Source organism: Drosophila miranda, assembly GCF_003369915.1.
Source record: "Drosophila miranda strain MSH22 chromosome Y unlocalized genomic scaffold, D.miranda_PacBio2.1 Contig_Y2_pilon, whole genome shotgun sequence".
Lineage (NCBI taxonomy): Eukaryota > Metazoa > Arthropoda > Insecta > Diptera > Drosophilidae > Drosophila > Drosophila miranda.
This window is the reverse complement of record NW_022881614.1, coordinates 7,267,594-7,294,601: the sequence shown is the minus strand read 5'-3', so window position 1 is coordinate 7,294,601 and position 27,008 is coordinate 7,267,594. Positions and strand designations below refer to the sequence as shown.

At 43.9% G+C, this 27,008-nt stretch overlaps 1 protein-coding gene and 1 pseudogene across 1 annotated transcript; one reads left to right on the top strand and one right to left on the bottom strand.

The window, feature by feature from the left end:
• Positions 1 to 630: 630 nt before the first annotated feature.
• On the bottom strand, positions 631 to 26,545 carry LOC108159775 (protein apterous). The gene is made up of 8 exons (XM_017293334.2): positions 25,137 to 26,545; positions 21,773 to 21,984; positions 21,494 to 21,710; positions 20,845 to 20,984; positions 2,540 to 2,713; positions 2,218 to 2,474; positions 1,783 to 1,979; positions 631 to 1,722 (listed from the first exon to the last, which is right to left on the bottom strand). The coding sequence occupies exons 1-8, from the start codon at positions 25,173 to 25,175 to the stop codon at positions 1,549 to 1,551; spliced, it is 1,410 nt and encodes a 469-aa protein (XP_017148823.2). The 5' UTR covers positions 25,176 to 26,545; the 3' UTR covers positions 631 to 1,548.
• Positions 13,136 to 14,837, top strand: LOC117192831 (annotated as a pseudogene).
• Positions 26,546 to 27,008: the final 463 nt, after the last annotated feature.

Genomic DNA, 27,008 nt, shown 5'->3' with positions numbered 1-27,008 from the left:
AAATGGTAACAAATTGTATTCTCATTGCTGTGATTTAATCTCTAGTTTAAAAATGTCTGTTGGATTTTGAGCCCATAGATAAGGATAAAGATGGGTATTCCAATTGTTCAATACAAGATGATCAGCTTTATTACCTTTATCCTTGAGCCTATTGTAGCACCGAATCGATGAGTGGACCAGAAAAAGCATTGACTCTGCATAGCCCGGACGCAGTAGCATGGATTACTGAATATATAACTTATTCAAAAGCATTCAAGATCAAATTATTCTGCAAAAATGAACCTCGCAGTCAGCGACATAAAATACATGTACGTACTAGTTTGACTCCCACCTTGTCCGGACCAATATTTCCATTTTTTGTGGGTCGGAATTGATTGGAAAATTTCGATTTGCTAAAGCTCACTTTAATTACTCTTCAAGTACGTGGTGCATACATAACTAAGAGCAAATACATTTTATGAGTACTTGCCTGTCACGGTGGTTTTATATAGCCATTTAATCGTTTAAAACCTTAGCACACAAAAAAAAAATATCTGGTCATATATGTAGTTAGGCCAAATGATCTTCCATTCAAAAAATGTTCCATCAAAGTAGTGATCCAGTGTTAGATATTAGATTAGATTAAACAAGTGTATATGTATCTTCGATTGTTTTAATAATTTTTATTTGGCTTCTATGGTACGACTTATGGTTAAACTATTTGTAAGTACAAATCTCTTGTTGCTCACTTTGCTTCGGTTATATGTCATTGCTTTCATAACTTTCACCGCGTTTGAAGCTTGTAAAGTACAATTAGTACAGTTATTCTACTGGTACGATATATGCACTATATTTTATAGACCGCTTCTCGCTAAACTAAATTCATCTCTAACTATTTAAATTTGGGCAATGAATATTAAATACATATAAATATATATTATGCGTATTTGTGGGCATATGTATATAGATACATTTATTCATTTTTCATTTTATATAAATATGTGATGAAGTGTACGCTATAAATAATATTAATATATTAACAATATCCGGTGTCTAAGCCAGTACATATGCTATAAGGTTTCAGTACATATTTACAAATGAACGATAGAAATAGAAACAACACGGGGATGACCTGCAGCGCAAAAATACCAACTACCGAAAGCCTTGGAGCAGTCATGTCATGGCTGAGAGCTGTGAGCTGTCGTCTGAAACCCAGTCAAGCAGTATTTAGTGCTGGCAACGAGTTAGAAGCGACTACAAAAATACATAAGTTATACGCTTTTCAACAGCTAAGCAGGCAGCTAGCTAGCTTGTCTAACAACATTCTCTAGGGGTAGTATATTTGAAGTTTTGAATGTGGTATGTCCATGCATGCATGCGTGGACTTTTCCGATTCGGGTCCCACACGATCTAATTGTCACTGCCACTCAACAGGTCCACCAATATGCTTTGTTCCCGGAAGGAACCGGCACAGGGAGAGGGATAGGGACAGGGACAGGGGCAGCTTTGGCGGAGGCCCACGAGCTCCATGTTGAAGGCAGCATCGTTCCCATTTTCCCTGAGCAGATGTTAGTCCATGTTGTGGGGCGGCGTACTATTGGGTCCGCCCATTATAAACGATGTTGGACTATGAACCGAGATGCTGTCCAGGTCCAGGGTGCCGTCTCCTTTCTCTAGCATGCCACTGCCATCCTGCTTCATCATCATGCGGCGCCATTTGGCCCGGGCATTTTGAAACCAGACCTAGGAATGGGAAGCGTTGCAAATGTGAAACTGTCATCAGGTGGAGCTGCGCCAACTCACCTGTAGGACTCTCTTTGGTAAACCCGTTTTCTGCGACAACTGCTTCAGATCCTTGGCATCGGGATTGTGATTGATGGCAAAGTAGGACTTCATTGTGCGCAGCTGGTGGTGCTTGAACGAGGTGCGCATGCGCTTGGTGCGCGACGAGGAGCCCATGTGCGATCCTCGGCCAAAGTCCACGTATTCTGTGTTGAGATCTGCAATCAATCCAGAAACTCTTGTAGACTTTTACAGCTCCTTCCGAGTTTTATGACGAAGACCCATAAAAGCTGCTTCTGCCATTGCTAATGCCTCAATGGCGCCAATATCCAGCTCCAGTGGCCATAAAGACCGGGGCGGCATGTTGCACGCTGCATGCTGCTACTTTTATGGCCCCCACTCGTACCTCGTAACAGTTCGGAATTTACAACCTATGGCCTACCATAGCCAACATACCTATATTCGCGGTGAACGCCTCGATGTCCTTGGGCTTGCTCTTGCGCGGCCTGCCCTTCTGTCGCGCCGGCTGCGGCAACCCGGTGATGACATGTGATGTGGGCACAAAGATGCCCGTAGGAACAATACTCCGACTTGGATCCGAGGGTGGGCTCGACGAGTCATTGTGCGGCGAGCCGAACTGCGAGCTGTATGGATACGTGGCACTCATGCTGGACGATGCGGCGTCTCCCTCCCTCGCTATGCTGTAGTGGGTTCTGTTGGACAATCAAGTGTTATTGGCGTATAAAGAAACGCGGTCTAGCGGCGAAGTGAAGCTTACCTGCAGTATATGAGTGCATCGATGATGCCGTACTGGTCGCCCTTGGTGAGGGGCGTGTGGCAGACCGTGCAGCAGAAGCAATTCACATGAAAGACCAGGTTCCGTGCGCGCATCACTAGCTCATTGGAGCTGATGGAAGCCAGACAGCGGGAGCAACGGCGAGTACCGAAAAATCTGTAAGAAAATAATGTATTCATATTTGTAAGAATTAATCCTCTATATTCTATGGGAATTGGCAAAACCACGAAAGTTACCAACGTATTGTATATTGTACTCCTCCGCACACCCCGACTCGGCAACTCGATACAATTATTCGGCATGATATTTATAAAAATCATGCTAAGTATATTTGTGTCGGCTTCCCCAACAGAATTATAATTTCATAACTAATAATATGTTTGGCAGGAAGCTGCGGCTACTGTCTGCTGTCCCCGTAATCACGGACACGGACAAGTCCCAACAATGAGTGGCCCTCAAACTCGAACTCAAACTCAAACGCCTACTCATCATCGACATCGTCATCGTGTACGCCTGCGTCTTCGTCTTCATTTTCGTTTTCGTTTTTGGGCTTCGATCTGTGGCCTGGCTACTGTTTTCACTTTCGCAAATGACAGATCAAAGATTACCAGCAACACCATAATCATTGGGGAGTTGCTGGTTTCGTGCCAAAATTGACGAGCGGAGCCCGCATTACGGATGACTGTGGCAGGCAGCCTTTTTCCTGGCAGCAGAGGGGAAAGGAAATGCAACATCAAATGCGCAAGACACGCGATTTCTTTGACATTAATCAAAATAATTGGCGCATTTCACTTCAGTTTCAACTTCGCAAAAATAAAACACCCAATGTAGACACCAAAACAATTCCATATAAATTTATCATACTCATATGCTCGTAAAACGTACTTCAAGACAGGCCCTCGCTCCCATTCCCGTTCCCGATCCTGTTCCCTTTCCCGTCTCCATTCCCGTTCCCGTTCCAGTTCCCACTCTCCATCTGTGTTTTCATTTTCTTGAATATTATTTGGGATGTGACGCCGAGATTTTTGTCATTTCGCCTTGTCGCACATCTTGTCGCTACACGAGTCGCGACGACGGCGACTCTCACCCGATCTTTCACTCGGATTCGTTCTTCAGGCCGCACATGTATGTATGTACATGTATGCAGATGTACATACGTATATGTATGTACCTTGTACTGCTGCGGGAGACGCGAGCCCCATAAATAATATTAAACATGGATGCAGGCAGCTACGGCAGACTACGGGGACGGCGACACGACGCGGCGCGGCGCGGCGCGGCGGAGTCCCTGCTACCAACTCATAAAACTGTTTCAGACTACCCGTACAGCTTCAGCGTCAGCGTCAGCTTCAGCAGAGTTCATTCCACAGCATTTTATTTCATGGGCTCCACCGTCCTGACACGCCCTCCTGCGCCCTAAAGCTGGGTAGCGAGAGAAAAATGAATTATGATTATTGCCATGTAAAAGAGCAGGCGAAATGTCAAAGTGACAACGCCTAATATATGATTATGATTTCGAGGGCTCGAAATCTGATACTCTCACACACATTCTGGATGCGGACAACACTATGGTCGCTTCGCTCCGGTCCCGCTATCGTTCCCAGTTCCAGTTTTAAAGCGATCTCTACCCAAAACTAACTAACAACCAACCTCAAACACAACCGCATCGAAAGCTTTGTGATGCGGATATGCACTTGTCTCCGCTTCGGCTTCTGGCAAAACACTCCTGTGGCCCACCACACGGGGCCCATCAATCCCCGACAAGGCCCTGTGTCCTACATCTCCGAGATAACCGCATCGCAACGCATTGCATCGCTTCGTTCAGCATCCTGGTGACGCTGCACTTGTTTCGCTCTGCCTCGTACTCGTATGGACATGTGTGCATGTGCGGGAACTGCTGATCATCAACGCTGATACAACACGATAGCCACGTCCGCGTCACCAGCATAGCTCTTGCTGGCTGGGGCTCATATTTAATGTTGTTTCACAGCAAACAGTAAAAAGTCAAGTCTTTCCTTTGATTACGCAAATAGATTAAATCGCGCAGGGAGGAGATGGGCTACTGGAGGCTGCCATGATAACAGCTGAATGGAATCGTGGCCAAGTGGCGCAGCGTTGCACTCGGGCCACTCGCGGCCACTCGATGCCCTGACGACTCGACCCCATGATAGCGATGGATGGGCTGAAACCCTAAAGAGACGGATCGGGCGGGCTCTGTTTGGAGGGCGGAAATCCATTCATGCTTACAGAGCGGAGCGCTGTGCACACCGAAGTGTAACGCTGAGACGCTGAGAGAAGGCCGGGATACGGCTGAAAACGAGGACAGGCAGGGCGTTCCCGTCCCCCTGGCCACGTTTTGTAACGTGAGAGCATTTGTAACGCGCAGAGGGATCGGGATTGCGCTATGAAGTCTCAAGTGCCACCCGCTGGGTCTGGCTCTTCCGATTACACGTGTACGAGTGTATGTTCGAGTATACCGAAACAACATCAATGACAACAACAATAGAAACAACTGTGCTGCAGCGGATTTCCCAGACGCCACCACCAGCTTCAGGAGCAACATCAGCCCGACCCAACCTTCCCCGTTCACGGAATTCGCAAAATTTTCGCTGCCGGGTTTCGTGAGAGCGCAACGAGCAGCTCCTACCTCTGCCCATGCCTCTCCCCCTGTGTCTTCCTCTGCCTCTCACTCTGGGCTTTGCCGACGATGACGTCCCATGGTGATAATTCGATTCTAGGCCCTCGTCCGGCGTCTGCCTAAACGTATACAATAATTACGAGTATTTGCATTTTTTATACCCGATACTCAAAATGAGTATTGGGGTATATTAGATTTGTGGTAAAAGTGGATGTGTGTAACGTCCAGAAGGAATCGTTTCCGACCCCATAAAGTATATATATTCTTGATCAGCATCAATAGCCGAGTCGATTGAGCCATGTCTGTCTGTCCGTCTGTCCGTCTGTCCGTCCGTCCGTCCGTCCGTCTGTCTGTCCCCTTCAGCGCCTAGTGCTCAAAGACTATAAGAGCTAGAGTAACGATGTTTTGGATCCCGACTTCTGGGATATGTAACTGCTACAAAAATATTTCAAAACTTCGCCCCGCCCACTTCCGCTCCCACAAAGGGCGAAAATCTGTGGCATCCACATTTTTAAAGATACGATAAAACCAAAAACGCAGAATCGTAGAGGATGACTATATGTTTTAGAATGTAAGATCTCAACCAGATCGTATAATTATTATAGCCAGAATCAAGAAAACAATTTCATTCTTTCTCGCTCTGTCTCTCTCTAACACACAGGTTTCATGGTCGGTTTTGCCAATTGCAAAATATGAGTTCAAGGATCTCAGAACCTATAAGAGCCAGAGCAACCAAATTTGGTATCCACACTCCTGTGATATCGGACCTTGACCGTTTCGTGTCCAAATTTCGCCACACCCCCTTCCGCCCCCGCAAAGGACGAAAATCTGGGGCATCCACAAATCTCAGAGACTATTAAGGCTAGAGTAACCAAATTTGGTATCCGCACTTCTGTTAGATCTTACTATAAAACGTGTATCTCAAAATTTCGCCCCACCCCCTTCCGCCCTTCCGCCACTTCCGCTCCCACAAAGGACGAAAATCTGTTGCATCCACAGTATTGCACATTCGAGAAAACTAAAAACGCAGAATCATAGATAATGACCATATCTATCAGATTGCTGAATCTGGATCAGATCAGATAATTTTGATAGCCAAAAGGAACAAATCAATTTGCAGTGGCTACGCATCGCCCAACGTCACGCTCAGACTGATTTTCTGTCTCTCTCGCACGCACTCTTTGTCGTGTCGTTTAATATTAGCAGCGTCTGCCGGAGGAGAGCCATACTGACTTAGTATCGGGTATAACTGTAGAGTTGCGGTGTCCGCAGCAACTCACAACGTTCCCCCTCGTTTATTTTTATTTTGGGGTTTGGTTTTGTTGTGACTACACACCACTCGTATCAGCCGATCGACGAGTTTTCTGTGGATGATTTTTGTTTTTTACGTGTTAAATTCGCTGGAAAATTAGTTTGGATTGCTGTCTATTGGACTGTGCGTACGGTAGGCTGCCGCTTAGACCACAAGCCGATACCGCTACCAGTGCCGACCACCAACTACCCCTTTTTAAGACCACAACTTAGCCCAACTCCAACGCCGCTCTTAATAGTTTCATTAACATTTACATTTGCATTTCTAAGCGTTCTTTAATAGGACTTTTCCGGCTTCCAAGAAACGCAAGCCCATGCTCAATGGGATTCTGTCTATAATTTTATAGGCAAGCAGATTAGATTAGCGCCCCATTGTTAGTCGGCTGACGCTGGAACGGACCGCTGCTATCCTAATCAAGAGACACTACAACCAACTACAAATCTGAAAACCAAAACTGAATATATTTCACTTAAAAATTAAGTAAATAATTTACCTTTATGAAACTACATATCTGTCAAGTTTTCCCCCCCAGTTACTGTTTTGTTGCGGCTTTTCTGATCGGACAGTTTCACTGGTTGTGTGCCCACGGTGGTTTGGTGGCGCTACATGAGGTCGCTGACAAGTGCTCATAAAAAACGAGGGGGAACGTTGTGAGTTGCTGCGGACACCGCAACTCTACGGTTATACCCGATACTAAGTCAGTATGGCTCTCCTCCGGCAGACGCCGCTAATATTAAACGACACGACAAAGAGTGCGTGCGAGAGAGACAGAAAATCAGTCTGAGCGTGACGTCGGGCGCTGCGTAGCCACTGCAAATTGATTTGTTCCTATTTGGCTATAAAAATAATCTGATCTGATCCAGATTCAGCAATCTGATAGATATGGTCATTATCTATGATTCTGCTGTTTTAGTTTTCTCGAATGTGCAATATTGTGGATGCAACAGATTTTCGTCCTTTGTGTGGGCGGAAGGGGGTGGGGCGAAATTTTGAGATACACGTTTTATAGTAAGATCTAACAGGAGTGCGGATACCAAATTTGGTTACTCTAGCCTTAATAGTCTCTGAGATTTTTGAATATCCCCAGATTTTCGTCCTTGGCGGGGGCGGAAGGGGGTGTGGCGAAATTTTGAAACAAACTCGTCTCGGTCCGATATATTAGGAGTGTGGATACCAAATTTGGTTGCTCTAGCTTTTGTAGTCTCTGAGATCTAGGCGCTAATGTTTTACTCTAAGCAAAGCCGCCTATGCTACGTGTGTGTTAGAGAGAGACAGGGCGAGAAAAAATGAAATTGTTTTCTTGATGCTGGCTATAATAATGATACGATCCAATTCAGATTCCGCAGTCTTAAAGATATGGTCATTCTCTACAATTCTACGTTTTTGGTTTTCTCATATCTTTAAAATTGTGGATGCCACAGATTTTCGTCCTTTGTGGGGGCGGAAGTGGGCGGGGCGAAGTTTTGAAATATTTTTGTAGCAGTGACATATCACAGAAGTCTGGATCCAAAACATCGTTGCTCTAGCTCTTATAGTCTTTGAGCACTAGGCGCTGAAGGAGACGGACAGACGGACAGACGGACGGAGGGACAGACAGACAGGGCTCAATCGACTCGGCTATTGATGCTGATCAAGAATATATATACTTTATGGGGTCGGAAACGATTCCTTCTGGACGTTACACACATCCACTTTTATCACAAATCTAATATACCCCAATACTCATTTTGAGTATCGGGTATAATAAATACTGCGCTCTTTCTCAGCTTTTTCCGTGGGTCTGAACTGGTTGCATGCTCTTTCCACCGTCATCAAATTAAACTTTTGCTTAACTCTTTGATGAGGCCACAGACAGACACTGAGGCAGGGCAGGGCTGAAGCGATGCCTACCGTTGGGGGCGGCGACTAGAACATAAAAACCCAACGTGAGATTGAATCCAATCCCTTGAATGTTGGTTTCTTCAGGCCGGTTCTGGTCCGGAGTTTTTGGTTTCTTGTAGATTTTAGTTTCCATCACTCAGATGGTTTTTTTCTGAGGCTTCCCTGGTACGCTTTCGTTTAATATATTCGTTATACTTTCTATGATTCTAGCTTGGAGCTCCAGATGCCTGGCTGACTGACTGGCAGGCAGAGCTGAGAGAAGAAATTATTTTATTGCATAACCCGCGATTTCAGAGGGGCCATAAATTCGGTACTCGAGTCAGACTCTTGCTCACTGGCCACAATTAAATGGTCGCGCTTCGCTGACTTTTAAAACTGTAAACATTTTATGCCAAACTTTTTCTTCCACTTGCCTACTTTTGTGGTCACCAGTGGGGTGGCCGGAGCAGGGCGCATCCCTGGTCGCTGATTAAGACATTTCCCTGGCCACAGAAATTGCACTGAAGCAAAGCCTTTTGACACACACTTTCAGTGATAACGAAGCCAATTCTAGTCTCTTTCCTGCTTTCCTGCTCTTCCGAACGCGCCCGGTGCCACGACGGGCCACATAAAATTAAAATTATGACACTGTACACCCGGTCCGAAACACTGTTTATGGCTGCCCAAGAAGCCTCCTGGTCTGCCCGTACCAAGCGACCCAATCTGGAACTGATCTCAAGGGCTCGAAGAGTTCTGAGGAAATACCAGAAAATATTCAGAAAGCCCTGGACAGAATGTTTGCTAAGCAGGCTGAACTAATCACGGCAAATACGTTAAAGTCTGAGGGTGTATTGCAGGCCATAGAGGAAAAGTTCACAGCTTTGACCAATCAAATTCTTGGATGGCAGTAGATGTGAAGAAACTTACTGAACGTGTCCTGCAATTTGAAAAGGCGGGTGAGGTAATCCACGAAATGGAGCAGCAAATTATCAAACTAAACGAGGGGGAACGTTGTGAGTTGCTGCGGACACCACAACTCTACGGTTATACCCGATACTAAGTCAGTATAGCTCTCCTCCGGCAGACGCCGCTAATATTAAACGACACGACAAAGAGTGCGTGCGAGAGAGACAGAAAATCAGTCTGAGCGTGACGTCGGGCGCTGCGTAGCCACTGCAAATTGATTTGTTCCTATTGGCTATAAAAATGATCTGATCTGATCCAGATTCAGCAATCTGATAGATATGGTCATTATCTATGATTCTGCGTTTTTAGTTTTCTCGAATGTGCAATATTGTGGATGCAACAGATTTTCGTCCTTTGTGTGGGCGGAAGGGGTGGGGCGAAATTTTGAGATACACGTTTTATAGTAAGATCTAACAGGAGTGCGGATACCAAATTTGGTTACTCTAGCCTTAATAGTCTCTGAGATTTTTGAATATCCCCAGATTTTCGTCCTTTGCGGGGGCGGAAGGGGGTGTGGCGAAATTTTGAAACAAACTCGTCTCTGTCCGATATATTAGGAGTGTGGACACCAAATTTGGTTGCTCTAGCTTTTGTAGTCTCTGAGATCTAGGCGCTAATGTTTTACTCTAAGCAAAGCCGCCTATGCTACGTGTGTGTTAGAGAGAGACAGGGCGAGAAAAAATGAAATTGTTTTCTTGATGCTGGCTATAATAATGATACGATCCAATTCAGATTCCGCAGTCTTAAAGATATGGTCATTCTCTACAATTCTACGTTTTTGGTTTTCTCATATCTTTAAAATTGTGGATGCCACAGATTTTCGTTCTTTGCGGGGGCGGAAGTGGGCGGGGCGAAGTTTTGAAATATTTTTGTAGCAGTGACATATCACTGAAGTCTGGATCCAAAACATCGTTGCTCTAGCTCTTATAGTATTTGAGCACTAGGCGCTGAAGGGGACGGACAGACGGACAGACGGACGGACGGACAGACAGACAGGGCTCAATCGAACTCGGCTATTGATGCTGATCAAGAATATATATACTTTATGGGGTCGTAAACGATTCCTTCTGGACGTTACACACATCCACTTTTACCACAAATCTAATATACCCCAATACTCATTTTGAGTATCGGGTATAAAAATGAGGTACATGGTATGCAAGAAATACGTGCGCAAGTTAGAGATCTAAGCACACAATGTGTTGAGCGCGCCAAAGCGGACATTGCGTGTGATGTCCGTATTCATGGAATACCCTTTGAAGAAGGTGAAATGTTGTAGGTCCGATTCAACAAGATGTGCTTTGCCCTTAACCTAACACCCCTCCCAAGGGTGAAAGACATCTTTAGGATCCGACAGAGAACTCACGGAACAGCTGTTGATCCAGTGATAATCCTGCGACTAGAGAGTGTGAGAGAGAAGGCGGCGTTGTTGCGAGCTGTTGGCAACTATCGCAGGGAATCGAAAAAACTGCTATCACTGGACCTAATGGAACTCGACTCGCAGGCTGCGTTTTATATTAATGAGCAGCTGTCTAAAGAGAATCTGGCTGTTTTCAAAGAGGCGATGAAAATGAAAAAAGGAAAAGCACTATCGGCTGTTTTCACTCGTCGGGCGATCGTGCATGTTAAGAAGCATCCAGCTGGAGAGATTTTTAGAGTGGATAACATGCATGACCTGCAAACATTGCGGGATACTTCCGAGGATGAGCTGGCAGCAGTTGATCCAGGTGCAGTTATCAGGCCAGTTGAGACAGACCAGAATAACCTTTTTCGTTAGTAAAACTTCCCTTAGCCATAGTAATATAATGTTGAAGTTTAAGGTTTTATTATACCCGATACTCAAAATGAGTATTGGGGTATATTAGATTTGTGGTAAAAGTGGATGTGTGTAACGTCCAGAAGGAATCGTTTCCGACCCCATAAAGTATATATATTCTTGATCAGCATCAATAGCCGAGTCGATTGAGCCCTGTCTGTCTGTCCGTCTGTCCTTCTGTCCGTCCGTCCGTCCGTCCGTCCGTCCGTCCGTCCGTCCGTCCGTCCGTCCCCTTCAGCGCCTAGTGCTCAAAGACTATAAGAGCTAGAGCAACGATGTTTTGGATCCAGACTTCTGTGATACGTCACTGCTACAAAAATATTTCAAAACTTCGCCCCGCCCACTTCCGCGCCTACAAAGGACGAAAATCTGTGGCATCCACATTTTTAAAGATACGATAAAACCAAAAACGCAGAATCGGTTAGGATGACCATATCTTCTACAGTGCAAAATCTGAACCAGATCGTATAATGATTTTAGCCAGAATCAAGAAAACAATTTCATTCTTTCTCGCTCTGTCTCTCTCTAACACACAGGTTTCATGGTCGGTTTTGTCAATTGCAAAATATGAGTTCAAGGATCTCAGAACCTATAAGAGCCAGAGCAACCAAATTTGTTATCCACACTCCTGTGATATCGGACCTTGACCGTTTCGTGTCCAAATTTCGCCACACCCCCTTCCGCACCCGCAAAGGACGAAAATCTGGGGCATCCACAAATCACAGAGACTATTAAGGCTAGAGTAACCAAACTTGGTATCCGCACTTCTGTTAGATCTCACTATAAAACGTTTATCTCAGAATTTCGCCCCACCCCCTTCCGCCCCCAGAAAAGACGAAAATCTGTTGCATCCACAATATTGCACATTCGAGAAAACTAAAAACGCAGAATCATAGATAATGACCATATCTATCAGATTGCTGAATCTGGATCAGATCGGATCATTTTTGTAGCCAAAAGCAAGAAATCAATTTTCAGTGGCTACGCAGCGCCCGACGTCACGCTCAGACTGATTTTCTGTCTCTCTCGCACGCACTCTTTGTCGTGTGGTTCAATATTAGCGGCGTCTGCCGCAGGAGAGCCATACTAACTTAGTATCTGGTATAACTGTAGAGTTGCGGTGTTCGCAGCAACTCACAACGTTCCACCTCGTTTTATATAGTTATAAGTGATTTGTGTATATTGCGTGTGCGGCTAATATGCTGTTTAGTATCTTTTAAATTTTCCATAATATGAATAGACTTCCAACGAATAGTAGGATATTGAGTCGTACGCTGGCTAAACAAAAAGATGCCATAAATATTTGTCATATAAATGCTCAGAGTCTGTATGGTAAGATTGATGAGTTCCGATATATGTTTGAACAATCGAATGTTGATGTAGTTTGCGTTTCGGAAACGTGGTTCATGCCGCATCTATGTGATAATGTCATTTTGTGTACCGGATTTGATCTATACCGATCTGATCGGGAAGGAAATGGTGGGGGTGTTGCTGTATACATAAACAAGAAACTCAAATCCAAATTAATATGCAAGCACCCTCCAGAAAGTGCAATAGAATACCTTTTTATAGAATTAACAGTTCTCTTAAATTACTATTGGGCTGTCTGTAACGACCACACCGCAATAAAATCTACCAACAAGTAATTGATGCAATTTCAGACCTATCTGTAAGCTATACTGACGTAATTATAATCGGGGATCTGAACAGCAATATACTGAAGGAACGACATATGGAGTCAGCGATGGCATCGTTAGGCTTGCATCTAGTCAATAATAGTAGACCAACACATTTCTCAAACACTGCAAGTACATTATTGGACCTTTGTTTTGTCAATGATAAAGAAAAAATCGTTCTTCATGATCAGTTATCTGTCCCAACATTTTCCAGACACGACCTACTTTTCCTGACTTATGATTTTAATTGTAAAAGGATTGACGACGACATATGGTACCGAAATTTTAAGAGCATTGACATGCATTGACATTGCTGCCGAAGCCATGCAACCCACGCACGCTTCAAAAGCCGAAGAAAGGCGGCGGCTACAAGGTGTTCCTCGGCGGTCTCCCATCGAGCGTAACGGAAACCGATCTGCGTACCTTTTTTGGTCGGTACGGCAAAGTGACCGAAGTGGTTATCATGTACGATCAGGAGAAGAAGAAATCCCGTGGTTTCGGATTCCTGTCCTTCGAAGAAGAGTCGTCGGTTGAGCATGTGACCAATGAGCGGTACATCAACCTGAACGGCAAGCAGGTGGAGATCAAGAAGGCCGAGCCTCGTGACGGATCTGGCGGACAGAACTCGAACAACAGCACGGTTGGTGGTGCCTATGGCAAGATGAACAGCGAGTGCAGCCACTGGGGACCCCATCATGCTCCGATGAACATGATCCAGGGCCAGAACGGTCAGATGGGTGGTCCGCCACTGAATATGCTGGGGCACCTCGCCGCAGCAGCAGGGCTATGGCTATGGCAACAGCGGCCCAGGATCGTACCAGGGCTGGGGCGCACCACCTGGCCCTCAGGGCCCACCACCTCAGTGGTCGAACTATGCTGGACCCCAGCAGACCCAGGGATACGGCGGCTACGATATGTACAACTCGACATCGACGGGTGCTCCTTCTGGACCGTCTGGCGGTGGCAGCTGGAACTCGTGGAACATGCCGCCCAATTCGGCTGGACCAACTGGAGCACCAGGAGCTGGGGCGGGCCCCGCCACGGACATGTCCTCGCGAGCCCAGACCTGGGCTGCGGGCGGTCCTTCAACCACTGGACCTGTGGGCGGTATGCCGCGCACTGGACCCGGCAACTCGGCCTCAAAGTCGGGCTCCGTTATGACTATGGTGGCTATGGCTCCGGCTATGACTACGACTATAGCAATTACGTTAAGCAGGAGGGGGCATCCAACTATGGTGCCGGCCCTAGGTCAGCGTATGGCAACGACAGCTCCACACAGCCGCCGTACGCAGCCTCTCAGGCTGTTTAAGGCGATATAGGAACATGTTGTCGTGTCGCCGTCGTCGTCGTCGTCGTACTCGTCGTCGGTGAATGATGAAGAAGACAAAAAAGATGGTGGTAATTGTAAGCTAAAGCGTCGTCTGTTCGTTTTTATTTCAGATCAGATCAGTTGTTGAAATTAATATTTAACTCGTGTACAACCCTAATTTAAAGCAAACACAAATTTAACACCAGAGAATAACTAGCGACAAGTCAGATTCATAGATATATGTATATTTATATATATATATATACATGTATGTTCGATAGCAATGAGTATGTAATAATTCATAGGCAACAACAACAACAAAAACAACATCAACACTCAACGAAACACACCAAACCATACCATACCACAACATAAAACAGCACAGCAACACACAACATTTCTCATGCGCCTCCCCCAGAACTCACACACACCGCGCGTACTGTATATCCTACTGTATCCTAAGCCAACATTTACCTATACCAACCACCATCCAATCCAATACAGAAACCTAGAAGAACTAACAACCAGAGCCCGTAGGTACCGATACACATGGCATTAACAGAATATAGAATTGTGAAGATTTAAACGTAATGATTTACACGTATAAAGTTTAGCTAATTAGATACAAGATCATGGATGAGAAGTGTGCGAAATACCAACAAAAGGAAAAAAGAACTTATAATTTTATTTAAAACGTAAACAAGTAAAGATCCCTTTATTACTAAAATTAGTAAATACAAAAAAAAAAAAAAAAAAATTACCAAACTTAATGACGAATTCAATACATATGACTGGAATATAATATTTAAAATGGATGATGTTAATTCTCAAGTAGAACAACTACGAGCTCACATAACATGTCTTTATGAAAAATTCGTACCGCTGCGTAAATTAAAGATTGCACCAAAGAAAAATCCATGGTTCAATCAATGTATTGCACACAATATATAATTAAGGGACAAAGCATATAACAAATGGAAACGCTACAGAACGTCTGTTCAGTATCAAGAATTTAAAACTTTAAGGAAAAAAACGAACCTATTAATACTGACAGCTAAAAAGTCTTTTTATTCTGTAAGTTTTCAAAGTGCAATATTAACAAGAAGGACATGGAGGGAGCTCAAAGCCTTGGGAATAGGGAGGGCAAATAACACCAAAATTGATGTAGACATAGATGAATTAAATATAAAATTTGTGATAAACGGGGTACCTGAAGTAGCATATAATCATTATCTTGACAATATACCGAATAGTTCCTGTGATAATAACTTTAGCTTCATTTGTGCCAGTCAGTGTGATGTCCTTGAATCTGTGCTTAAAATTAAGTCAAATGCAATCGGACTGGATGAAATACATCCAAAATTTCTAAAAATCTTACTTCCGAAAATATTACCACATGTGACTTATATTTGCAATACTGTCTTAACAAAATCAATATTTCCAAGTACATTGAAGCTTGCGAAAATAGCCCCGGTCCCTAGACCTATATCAATTCTATCGTTTTTGTCAAAAGTTCTTGAACAATTAATGTCACAACAAATTCGAACTTTCCTAGATAACAATGCAAAGTGACAAACAGTCAGGTTACAGAGGACAAAGAAGCTGTACTACGGCAATAGTAAATATAACGGAAGACATTAGGTTAACACAAGATGAAGGAAATGCGACGCTATTAGTACTACTTGACTTCAGTAAAGCATTTGACACGGTTAACCACGAAATCTTATTAAGTAAATTAGTTAACTTTTTATACCCGATACTCAAAATGAGTATTGGGGTATATTAGATTTGTGGTAAAAGTGGATGTGTGCAACGTCCAGAAGGAATCGTTTCCGACCCTATAAAGTATATATATTCTTGATCAGAATCAATAGCCGAGTCGATTGAGCCCTGTCCGTCCGTCCGTCTGTCCGTACCCTTCAGCGCATAGTGCTCAAAGACTATAAGAGCTAGAGCAACGATGTTTCGGATACAGACTTCTGTGATATGTCACTGCATCCACATTTTTAAGGATACGATAAAACCAAAAACGCAGAATCGTAGAGGATGACTATATCTTCTAGACTGCAAAATCTGAACCAGATCGTATTATTATTATAGCTAGCATCAAGAAAACAATTTCATTTTTTCTCGCCCTGTCTCTCTCTAACACACACGTAGCATAGGCGGCTTTGCTTAGAGTAAAACATTAGCGCCTAGATCTCAGAGACTACAAAAGCTAGAGCAACCAAATTTGGTGTCCACACTCCTAATATATCGGACCGAGACGAGTTTGTTTCAAAATTTCGCCATACCCCCTTCCGCCCCCGCAAAGGACGAAAATCTAGGGATATTCACAAATCTCAGAGACTATTAAGGCTAGAGTAACCAAATTTGGTATCCGCACTCCTGTTAGATCTCACTATAAAACGTATATCTCAAAATTTCGACTAACCCCCTTCCGCCCCCCCAAAGGACGAAAATCTGTGGCATCCACAATTTTGAAGATACGAGAAAACTAAAACGCAGAATCATAAATAATGATCATATCTATCAGGTTGCTGAATCTGGATCAGATCAGATCATTTTTATAGAACAAATCAATTTGCACTGTCTACGCAGCGCCCGACGTCACGCTCAGACTGATTTTCTGTCTCTCTCGCACGCACTCTTTGTCGTGTCGTTTAATATTAGCGGCGTCTGCCGGAGGAGAGCTATACTGACTTAGTATCGGGTATAACTGTAGAGTTGCGGTGTCCGCAGCAACTCACAACGTTCCCCCTCGTTCAATTTTAGTAAGGTATCTATAAAGCTATTAAAATCGTATTTAACGGATAGAAGACAGGTAGTAGTAAGTGGAAGTAGAATTTCTTCAATGATGAGCACTACACTTGGTGTGCCTCAAAGTTCAGTACTTGGGCCGCTTTTGTTCTCATTATATGTGAATGACCTGCCAGACGTCCTGTTAAATTGTAAAAGTCATATGTATGCGGATGACGTCCAAATGTATGTTAGTCGTCCATTGAGTAAAATTGATGAGTGTATAAGTGTGTGTAACAGTGATTTGTTCAATGTGAGTAGCTGGGCGAAGCGTAATGGTCTGGCACTTAATCCAGATAAATGTAAATGTGTAACTACATACAAGAAGCAACTAAACACGACGGCCTATCCAAAACTTGAAATCGAAGGAAAACAAATTAATTACGTAGAACATGTGGAAAACTTAGGATTAACATTTAACAATACGCTTTCTTGGAGTAACCAAGTAGTGAAAGCTACTGGTAGAACATATACATAGTCTACTAAGAAACCAGATACACTCAAACTAATGATAGCTAAGACATATTTGACACCCAGCTTATTCTATGGTATTGAAATATTTGGAAATTGTGACGCTAAATCTAAAAAAAAAATAAAAGTAACATTTAACAACATTGCCCGCTACATATATAACAAGAGACGAACCGATCATATCTCAATCTCAGCAAGACAAATATTCAAAATGGATTTAAAGACATGGATAGGGTACAGAACAATTATTTTTCTACATCGAATAATCTATACCAGACAGCCGAGCTACTTATATGATAAATTAACCTTTGCTTCATCAAATAGAACGTTGAATCTGGTAACCATAAGGTACAAACTTGCCAATTCAGGAAAACAATTTTTAACAAATGCTATTCGGTTATGGAATAAGTTACCTTTCAATATTAAAAATATTAGTAGAGCAACGCAATTTAGGGAGAAATTAGAAAAACACTTGATAAAACCATAAAAAAAAATAAATAAAATAAAAAAATAATAATAATAATAATAATAAAAAATAATAATAAAAAAAAATATAAAAAATTAGAATTAGTATTAGTATTAATAATACAAATATTAGTCATAATAATAAAAATATTAGTCATACTAAAAATGTTAGAATAAGAAAATCATTCTGCTTAAAAGCACACAGCTATGTGAACTCCATGTGACTAGCGCATTAACATAAAGTAGAAATACTGTCGCGTTAGGAATATATATATATACAAATAAATAAATAAATCTGATACCCACTCGCTGGCTCGCCTGGTCTTATCCGTTGTACCATCAGCACAACATTATCACGATAGACAGTCACAGCAGCAGCAGCAGCAGCAGCCACAGCCAGGGATAAGAAATATGCAGAAATGAGGTGACAGCATACACTTTGCACTCCTTCGTCCCGCTTCTACCGACTGGCGGAAAAACGAGAATTGCCAAGCCAAATCCACAACAATCCAATTATTTTCTTTGCTTGAGAGCTTAAAACATAAGCAACAGAATTATGAACGGCTCTCAGGCCCAGTCAGAAGAATCCCATCCTAGTGCCGGCAGTGCGCCAGTTCGGCAGTTGGAGTGCTGGCCGAGGAGGCGGAACCAGTGGTAAACATGTGTTTTGATGACGAGATTAGTGAGATACAAAAACATTAGTTCCTCGTGTGTATATATGTCTTTTATATGCACGAGTATCCCCATGCTATGATCTAGCGCAGTCGTCGAACGACTCTAAGTAACCAGTAGCTGGGTTAACATATGTTTCGGGCTTATCGGATATTTTTGTAAGTCCACACCAGGGGCTTTCCGAAAATTGGCACCGCAACAAACAGCCTGGGGATGGGGGCGGGAAATTCACTGGAAGACTAAGATAATTCGCAAGGAAATAAACCTTATGGAAATGACTTGTAAGTCGTTTTCAAAGGCCAAAGCCCATCATCTCTAATTAAAAACCATTCACAGGAGGCACATCGATGAGGTAAACAGCTTGTTACAAGTCAATTGATATATATATATATCACGATATACATATATATATCGTTTTGAAAGGTTGGAAGCACACACGTCCACTTGTAGCGGATATTTTATTTGCTCTCATCTCATTTTTCATTGCGACCAAAAATGAATTTATTTCATTGGATGCGCCGGATCTCTTTTTTGTTAGAGTTTCGATTCACAGCCCGACACGCCCGACTCACCCGACAGGCTCGCGACCCGAAACTCAAATACCCACAAGATTTACGTAGAGTTAACGGTGCATAGGGCATAAATTCGCTTCTGTCGCCCTTCCCCGCCACTCGTCCCCTCCATCCGGGAGCCACCGTTGTCATATTTGACATCTGCAGTATAAATCAAGAGCGAGTGTGCGCTTGTAGATTGCAGAGGAGGGGCTGCGAGCGCGGTATTCGATTTGATTGATAATGACTAGCAGCAGCAGCAGCAGCAGAAGCAGAAGCGACGGCAGTTTGTGGCATCGGCAGTGGCGGCAAAAGCCGCCGGAATGAAACGAAATGAAACATTACGGCGGAATGGATTGTGTACGACATGAAATGGCGACCGCCAAGCGCATCCTTATCCTCCCACTGCCGGCATTCACGGAACACAAGCTGACAGATCCGACCCGCATCGGTTTGTGTGCTAGAGTGCCGTGCCTGTGTGCGTGCCAGCGGAGCGCGGCGGCTCCGTTGCGCTGATTGCAATGGGCGGATCAGCCACAGACACTGACACAGTCACAAACACACCAATACCGACACCGACACCGACACAGATCCGAATACCCGGACATGAGCAGAGCTACAGCAGACCAGACCCCCGATCCAGATCCAGACCCAGACCCAGAACCAGACCCAGACCCCGCACCATCGATGGCGTTGCCGTAGGGACCAGCCGCACTTGCCAACTGAGTGACACTGACACTGGCTCCGCCTGCGACTCCCAATCCGACTACGATGCTGGGTATTTTGAAATATGGAGCGGTAATAAATGTCACAAGAATCATTTGAGAGGAAATACGAGTGACGAGCGTGACTTGCATTGGATTTATGTTTGCGCCTGGGAAGAAGGCAAAGTTGAACATTTTCGCTGCTCATCTCCGCGCGGCGTGAATGATAAACTTTTTGATTTACGCTGTGGCAAGCAGGTGTTGCGAGGCCTTCTGTCCCTCTCCATCCGCCACACAGTTGAAGAATCTTTTGTAAACTCGTACTGAGTATGATATGCAAGTGCAGGTTGAATTTTGGAATAATTATAACCTGTTTCTGTTTCATTTTGTTGATGCACATGAACCGTTCTCGCGTGATGGTTGCGGCGCGTGAAATAGCACCATTGCAGCTTCCTTTTTTAGGCAGTGCGAAGGGGGCGTCACCGGAACCCACCCAAGCGAAGATTGTCAACCCAATCCGCCTCGATCCACGTCCACGTCGACGTCTTCGTCTTCATCGTGGTCTTGGTCTAAGGCTAGCGTGCGCCGCAGCGAGGTGAGCGAGCGTTCTTGAGAATGCGGCGGAATGCAAGCAGCAGAACACACGCAGGCCCATCCAGCCTGGTCAGGCGGAGGAGCGGAGCCGCCCGATCCGCTGGTATCGGATCTCCGATGCGGTCTGCTTCTTCTCGCATTCGTATTCGCTTTCGCGTTCGCGTTGGCACTCGCTCAGCCTTCGCACAGTGGAGCAAAACAATGACGGGCTTGGCGGCTTTCGGAAAAGCTGCATGCATAAATATTTCATTCGCGTGTTTGGAAATCATTTTCTAGTCAATGTCTTGGCATGCAGTCGAGGCTTTATCTGATTCATCAGACCCCTGCCCTAGCCCCAGCACAGCCCAGCCCGCCACTCGATTCCCAGGAGCTTCTGCTTCTCCCGTGGTAATTGTGCCCAGCCAGTACTTCTCTGAATGGACTGAACGGCTTTGGCTTTGGCCCACGGACTTACCTATAATAATCGTTTTTGCAATAAATGTTGCCATCACGTGAGTAACATGAGGATTCCCGTTCCAGCGGCTGCCGACAGGCGTAGCACTGCAAGCAGCTGGCGTGCCAGCGTTTTTCCACAGCGGAGAGGTAGAAACGATCCTGCGGAGAAAGGTGAGGGCACATTCCATAAATGACATATTTCGAATAAAATGATGCATTATTTTAGTGTTTTACAGGGGGGGTATAAATTATAAACATAAATAGGTATTTATAAATAGATATTTATGGTGCAGTTTGTCTGAAATGATCCGTATCTCTAAAACCACTTTGCTTTTATTTAGAAGATTTCTACATTTACTCGTATAATTGCTTTAGAATTTGAACGATTTTTCATAATGATTTTACAGTTTCCAAGTTCTAGGTTCCTATGTATATGAAAATACAGACGGACATAGTCATAGCGACTAGCTTTCTTCATTAACTGTGCAATAATTGACAGATAGGCATTTTAAATTGATCTGTCTCTGTTATTATTTAAGAAATTCATTAAATGTCGGATCCCTATAAATGCATCTATGAACTATCTTTTGATTGGTGGCCACGAAAAGAGTACTAGGCCTTAACGAGGCTTGATTGATAGCTAGTAGATTAGAGCACCATTATCTTACCTGTATTTGCCGCCCACAGCCTGCACAATCATCGAGATTGCGCGTGTTTTTGCTATCGTTCGTGGAATCCGGACTGCTGGGTGGTCCGAATGGTTCCGTTTTGAATGAAATGCCCGATGTGGTCTCGTCGCTGACCTCAGTGCAGTCCGTGCGACTGCGACTAATCGAGAACTTGGCCGTGGAGTCCTCGAAGGTGGCACGATCGGCGGTTTCATAGCTGGCAAAGAGGCTTACAATGACTTCGATTGGACGGATTGGATATGGCTGAATGGGACTTACCTTCTAAATGACTCGGTGCCGTATGCATTGCCGAATGGCTTTGTACTGTGATCACAAATTTCTGGACACGAGGATGTGGAGCATGTGCGAAACAATGGGTGATTGTTATTTGCACCTGCAGCACTGCCACATTGATTGCTCCCCTGATGTGCTACAGGTGGTGTTGGATGTTTCTCTCTTGCGCCGGGCCCAAGAAATCTTGCGCTCTGCTGCTGTAATTTGCAGGAAAATAAACACACATTTATGCACATGTTAATGGTTTTGCTGCACAGTGGAGAAAATACTAAATAATTATTAAAGGATGTGCTGGCTTATAAATGAAGCATTTAATTTTCAATGGGAATTACGGCAAAGCCAAAGGCAAAGGCAAAACCAAAGATCGTTTCAATTAAAAAGAAAGACTCTCCGCTTTATTCGCAGAAAACGTTGCGGCACATTTGGGAGTCCCTAACATGTGAGGGAAACCCAAGTCAGCTCCCATCCCATCCCATTCCATCTCTTCCCACCCCGTCCCCGAGCTAACGTTGAGGACAACCAAGTGAGATGGCAGTGCTTTCATTGAATAACATACTCGTACAACATTTCTCAAGAACCGAACGCGAGCGGAGGCCAGACATCAGACATCGTGTCGCACTCTGCCAAGCAAAAGATTTCATACAGGCAACTCTGTTGTGCTCACGTCCACGTCCACGTCCCGCCCCATCGCACCTCTTATCGCCTCGCCTAGACCCGCCACGACTCATCGATGCTCCAGTTTACTTATTTTTGATTAATTAGTTGAAAATAGATGCGACCGTACGCCCCTCTTTCACTGCCCCTCTCTCTCCCTCTTTGCCTCTCTCTCTGTTGGTGTCGCCGCAGTGAGAGCTAGAAGGATGACAGGTTTCCTTGCAGCATATACGAATCACATTTTTCCTCAACGCGTTTCCCTCTAGATATTTGTTTTTCTTTAGAAATTTACAAACATTTTGCTGTGCATTGCTTAGGAACACGTTGTTACCTTTAGGGGAAAACGATGCCCATGCCAAAACTCACATGCACTGTGCTCGATTCGGATTGCCATTTTGGCTCGATTTTTTGCCAATCGGGCTCGTAATAATTACGTAACAAAATATATGTACTGATACAACTATCCCTGGCATGGCCTTACTATATAGTTTAACAGATGTGCAATACTCCGTTGCACGTAACAAAAATCCAATGATCCTTTTGGGAAGATGCTTTTTTATATTACAGGTGGCAATAACAGCTTTTTTTGATGTATCCGAATCCTGCATTCTTACAATATTTCTTATTAAGAATCGTTTTCTTTGAGGCCGATTTCTTACTCTGCACAAACCTTGAGCCAAACTCATATTCTAATTAGAGTATTCGGTGATCAAAAACATACATTTGAAAGCTGAATTTTAAAGGTGGTGCACAAATAAAGGAATTTTAAATATGTTCTTGGGAAGAAAGCATTTCCTTCCCAATGAAGTTTATAAAAGTACATGTACATATATTCCATTCTATATTCAAAATACATTTTATCCACTTTTCTCAGAGTTTATGACGTTTTTGGGGAACCCCCAGAAACACAGCCGTAGGATCGCTCTGCCCATCTCTCGCGATTGCCCATCCATATTAAGCATCCGCCAATGAATCGGAAATTTGGTTCTTTTGAAAGCCAGGAGATCCCATAGATCGACGGAAGTTGCTATTTGATTTGATTTCTTTATTGGAGCTGTAGGAATTTTCGATTTTAATGGAAGGAGACGTTTCAAATATTCGACCAATTTAAACCTAATCTGAAGAGTATGCAGTGAGTTTTTAAGTTGTCTTTTAAAATGGATGATCCATAACGAAACATGAATACTGCATCTTAGAACTATGCCTGCAATAGTTGTAATAGTTGTGGTATGGATATATTTGGTATCCCCAGAAATGGCGTCGCTAATCTAGATTGCAGTCATAAGTATATTATTTGTCCATAGCGGGAATATGATGTTTTTATCCACTTTTATATTATTTTTTCTAATTTTTCCTTTAAGAAATCATATTGTTTTAAGGTTTCCTCAAAAATGATGTAAGTATCTTCGCAATTGAAAGAGAAATAAAGTTTAGAAAGCCACATCTTAACGATTCTAACGATAACAAATTTTCCAAAATAATGATTGAGATTTATTGGATCGAGATATGAGCTAGGCAACCCGGTAAGTCCTCTCAAACGTTTGTAGGATTTGACAGTTCACGAAGGTAGTGCAGATATTTTATGTATATAAAACGGAAGAAAAAACATCAAGCTGGGAGTAAAAATCAACAGATTTAACTTAATTTTCGTAGTGCCATCATCAGCATTTTTGCTCCAGCAAAGAATTCAGCATGAGTCACAACATGATACTGATACTGATACTGATCCTTTAGGTGACTATGTGTCGTTCTAAAAATAGGTCCATAATCCTAGAGATAGTAGGAATATTTGTATTCTTTTTTTTCTTTGGCAGAGGGTATTACGATGTTGGCGAGTTGCATGCAACTTTGAAGCATTTCCGACCGTATATTTAATGAATATATTCTCTTGATCAGCTTGATCCAGTCCGGCTGTATGCAAACAACTTCATCAGTTTTGATGCTAATTGTCTAACAAATTTGCGAAACCACCTAGATCATATCACCATATGATATACATATGTAGCTGTAAAACTACAACATACTAATTAATCCATATAAGTCCTTGTGAGAAAACTTGTTTGTTTCTACTTGAGATTATTGAAATAATTTGCAGATGCATGTGTACATAAACACGGGAAATTAGATCATCACTAAAATCATATTAAAGAGCTGCCATCCCATCAAGATTGGAATCAATAGTAAAACCGATGAAACTATGTGAATTATAGATTGTGCCCTATCAGTTAGATTTGAATTGGTCAGAAGATAGATCAACAAAAGTATATACGTATGTACATATTTTTGTTATCAAAAAGAACAAACTATTAGCTGCAATGAAAAGTGTTCAATATCATTCGCTGTAGGTACCAAATATGTGTACAAGGCAAGGGGTTTCTTATCGCCATAGAACGGCTGTGGCTATGGCTATGGCTTTGGCCTTTGCTGTCGTCTGTTTCCCGTTGTCTCCGAAGCCGTCTGCCCAGCTAGCTTTCAGTCGGGTCTGGCATTGATAACTCCTAGTAACCCGGGATCGAATCGCGATAAATTACAAATTAATCAGCGCTCCCAAGACCTGACTGAAGTAAATACTACAAAGCAACTTAGGATGAGTTGGAACCGAATGCTTCGTAAATTTGTCAGGCTTATCGTTGAGCCGCAGTGAACCTGCAGTGCAGTCCAATGGTCCTTATCGTGGTCCGAGCTGAGAACTTACCCAATGCATCACAGGGCGCTCCTCGGTGCAGACGCCCATGTGCTTCTTTTGGAATGACACGAGGTCTATTTCCAAGGATGATTTTTGTCTGGCGTGGTATGTTGCTGTTACTGTATGTTCGTAGTCCGTTGGCTTCTGCTTCTGCTTTCGCCTTCTGTCGCTGCTATCTGGTGGCTATCCGACGGAGGAAGTTTCGATGCTATGTTGGTCCTGGGTAGTCCTCTGCGCTTAGCTATTTACGGTATTTATGATTCACATGAACTTGATAGAACACTGGACACTTGTCGCATAGACGTGGGCGATTGTTGTTGGCAAAAAATAAAGCCTTATTTACGATCGGTTTGGCAGTCGAGAACACTGTGAACGTTGTGTTGTTCACGCAAAGGTTCAACCACTTAAGAAAACCTTGCCTGCATATTATTCATATCAGTAAGCAAGCCGTTGGCGTCGTCGTCAGCAAGGAGGCTGCTTCAAGAGTATGCATCTACTATGACGAATTTAAAACCTTAAATACGTTTCTTTTTATATTTGTAGGTATTATTTATTTAATTTATCTATTTTTTTCAGCATGAAGGTAATTTAAAGAACATTAGGGTCACACACGAGCACGCACAACACACTCACACTTGACTTTTCGGCAGGTAGGATGATTGGGAGACACGACGATGGCTTCCAAACGGACGCGTTCCTGACCGCACCCGAAATGTAGATGTTGGGACGACAGCGGCAACGAGATGCCGACACCGGTTGCAATGTCAACGACGGGCAGAGTTCCAAATTAATTTATGACATTAATTTACGAGACAGCGCGAGAATGGCACTCCAAATCCAAATTGAGTGGTAGTGGTCGGTTTTTGCCCTGGGTCTGGGTCTTGCCCTGGGCCTGGGCCTGGTTTGGGGTCGGACCTTCTCCTGTGTGTTCCTACGGCAGTTCTAGATCCGTGCTACTGATAAGGCATTCGAGAGGCGGATGCGCTCGTTCGGCTTCTCTGCTTTGCTCTTTACTGCCGGGCAATCCCCAAACGAATGTTAGTTTTTGTTAGTTTCTTTCTCTGTTTTTTGTCGTTGTTCTGTTGCTGCTGCTCCTGCTGCTGCTGTTGTTGTAGATTGATAACAAAACAAGAAGCTGCTCTGGCGGCTCGATCCCGATGGGTCTGTACGTCTTGTGGAGCAGGCCCCGAAGCAATGTTTAGCCGCAAAATGAATTCAACCAAAAAGAAAACCGCGTTCCGCGGCCGGAACAGTTTTAAAGTGTGGTGCCGCTTATGCGAAGCGACGAAATAAAACTCGACTCGGAATCGAATCAGACTCGACTCGAAAACTCAAACCGGTGCGGTGCGGTCACAGCTCACAGCACAGCTAACTCGCGCGAATACAAAATATACAACCAGTCAACGGAGCTGCGTAACTGGGAATGTTTGTTCAGAACTGAAACAGCAGAAAAACTGCTTTTCAAAAACCTCCCCATGAATGTGTGCGCGTATGTGTGCGAGAGACGTTTGCGTTCGCTCTGTGTGTGTGTGTGTGCGGTGGCCTGTGTGCGAGTAGTGCCTGCTCGCTCGCACTCCCTCTCGACGGAAGCGGCTCTCTCTGCAGCAAATGGCGGCGCTCTCAGCTGATTTGTGATTTGCCGCTGCCTGAGAGGGCGTGGTGTGTTGTCAACGTTCCCCCCACACTCTGCGCACTGGGCCTGCGACGGTGTTTGGGGCACGATGGCTGGCTGCCAAACATGAATAATGCAACAGCAGTCAGCAGAAGCTGAAGCTGAAGCAGAAGCAACAAACGGCGTACAGTGGGATTTTTCTCCCGATTATTTCGAATAATTCGAAAATGTATTTTTCAATCTCTCCTCAATTAGCTACCGATCTACAA

Coding starts and splice junctions, on each gene's coding strand:
- LOC108159775 (XM_017293334.2), bottom strand. CDS start 25,175: ATGGGCGTCTGCACCGAGGAGCGCCCTGTGATGCATTGG. Junction 21,711..21,772: donor GGCACCGAGTCATTTAGAAG/GTAAGTCCCATT, acceptor CCTCTTTGCCAG/CTATGAAACCGCCGATCGTG. Junction 20,985..21,493: donor GCTGTGGGCGGCAAATACAG/GTAAGATAATGG, acceptor CTTTCTCCGCAG/GATCGTTTCTACCTCTCCGC.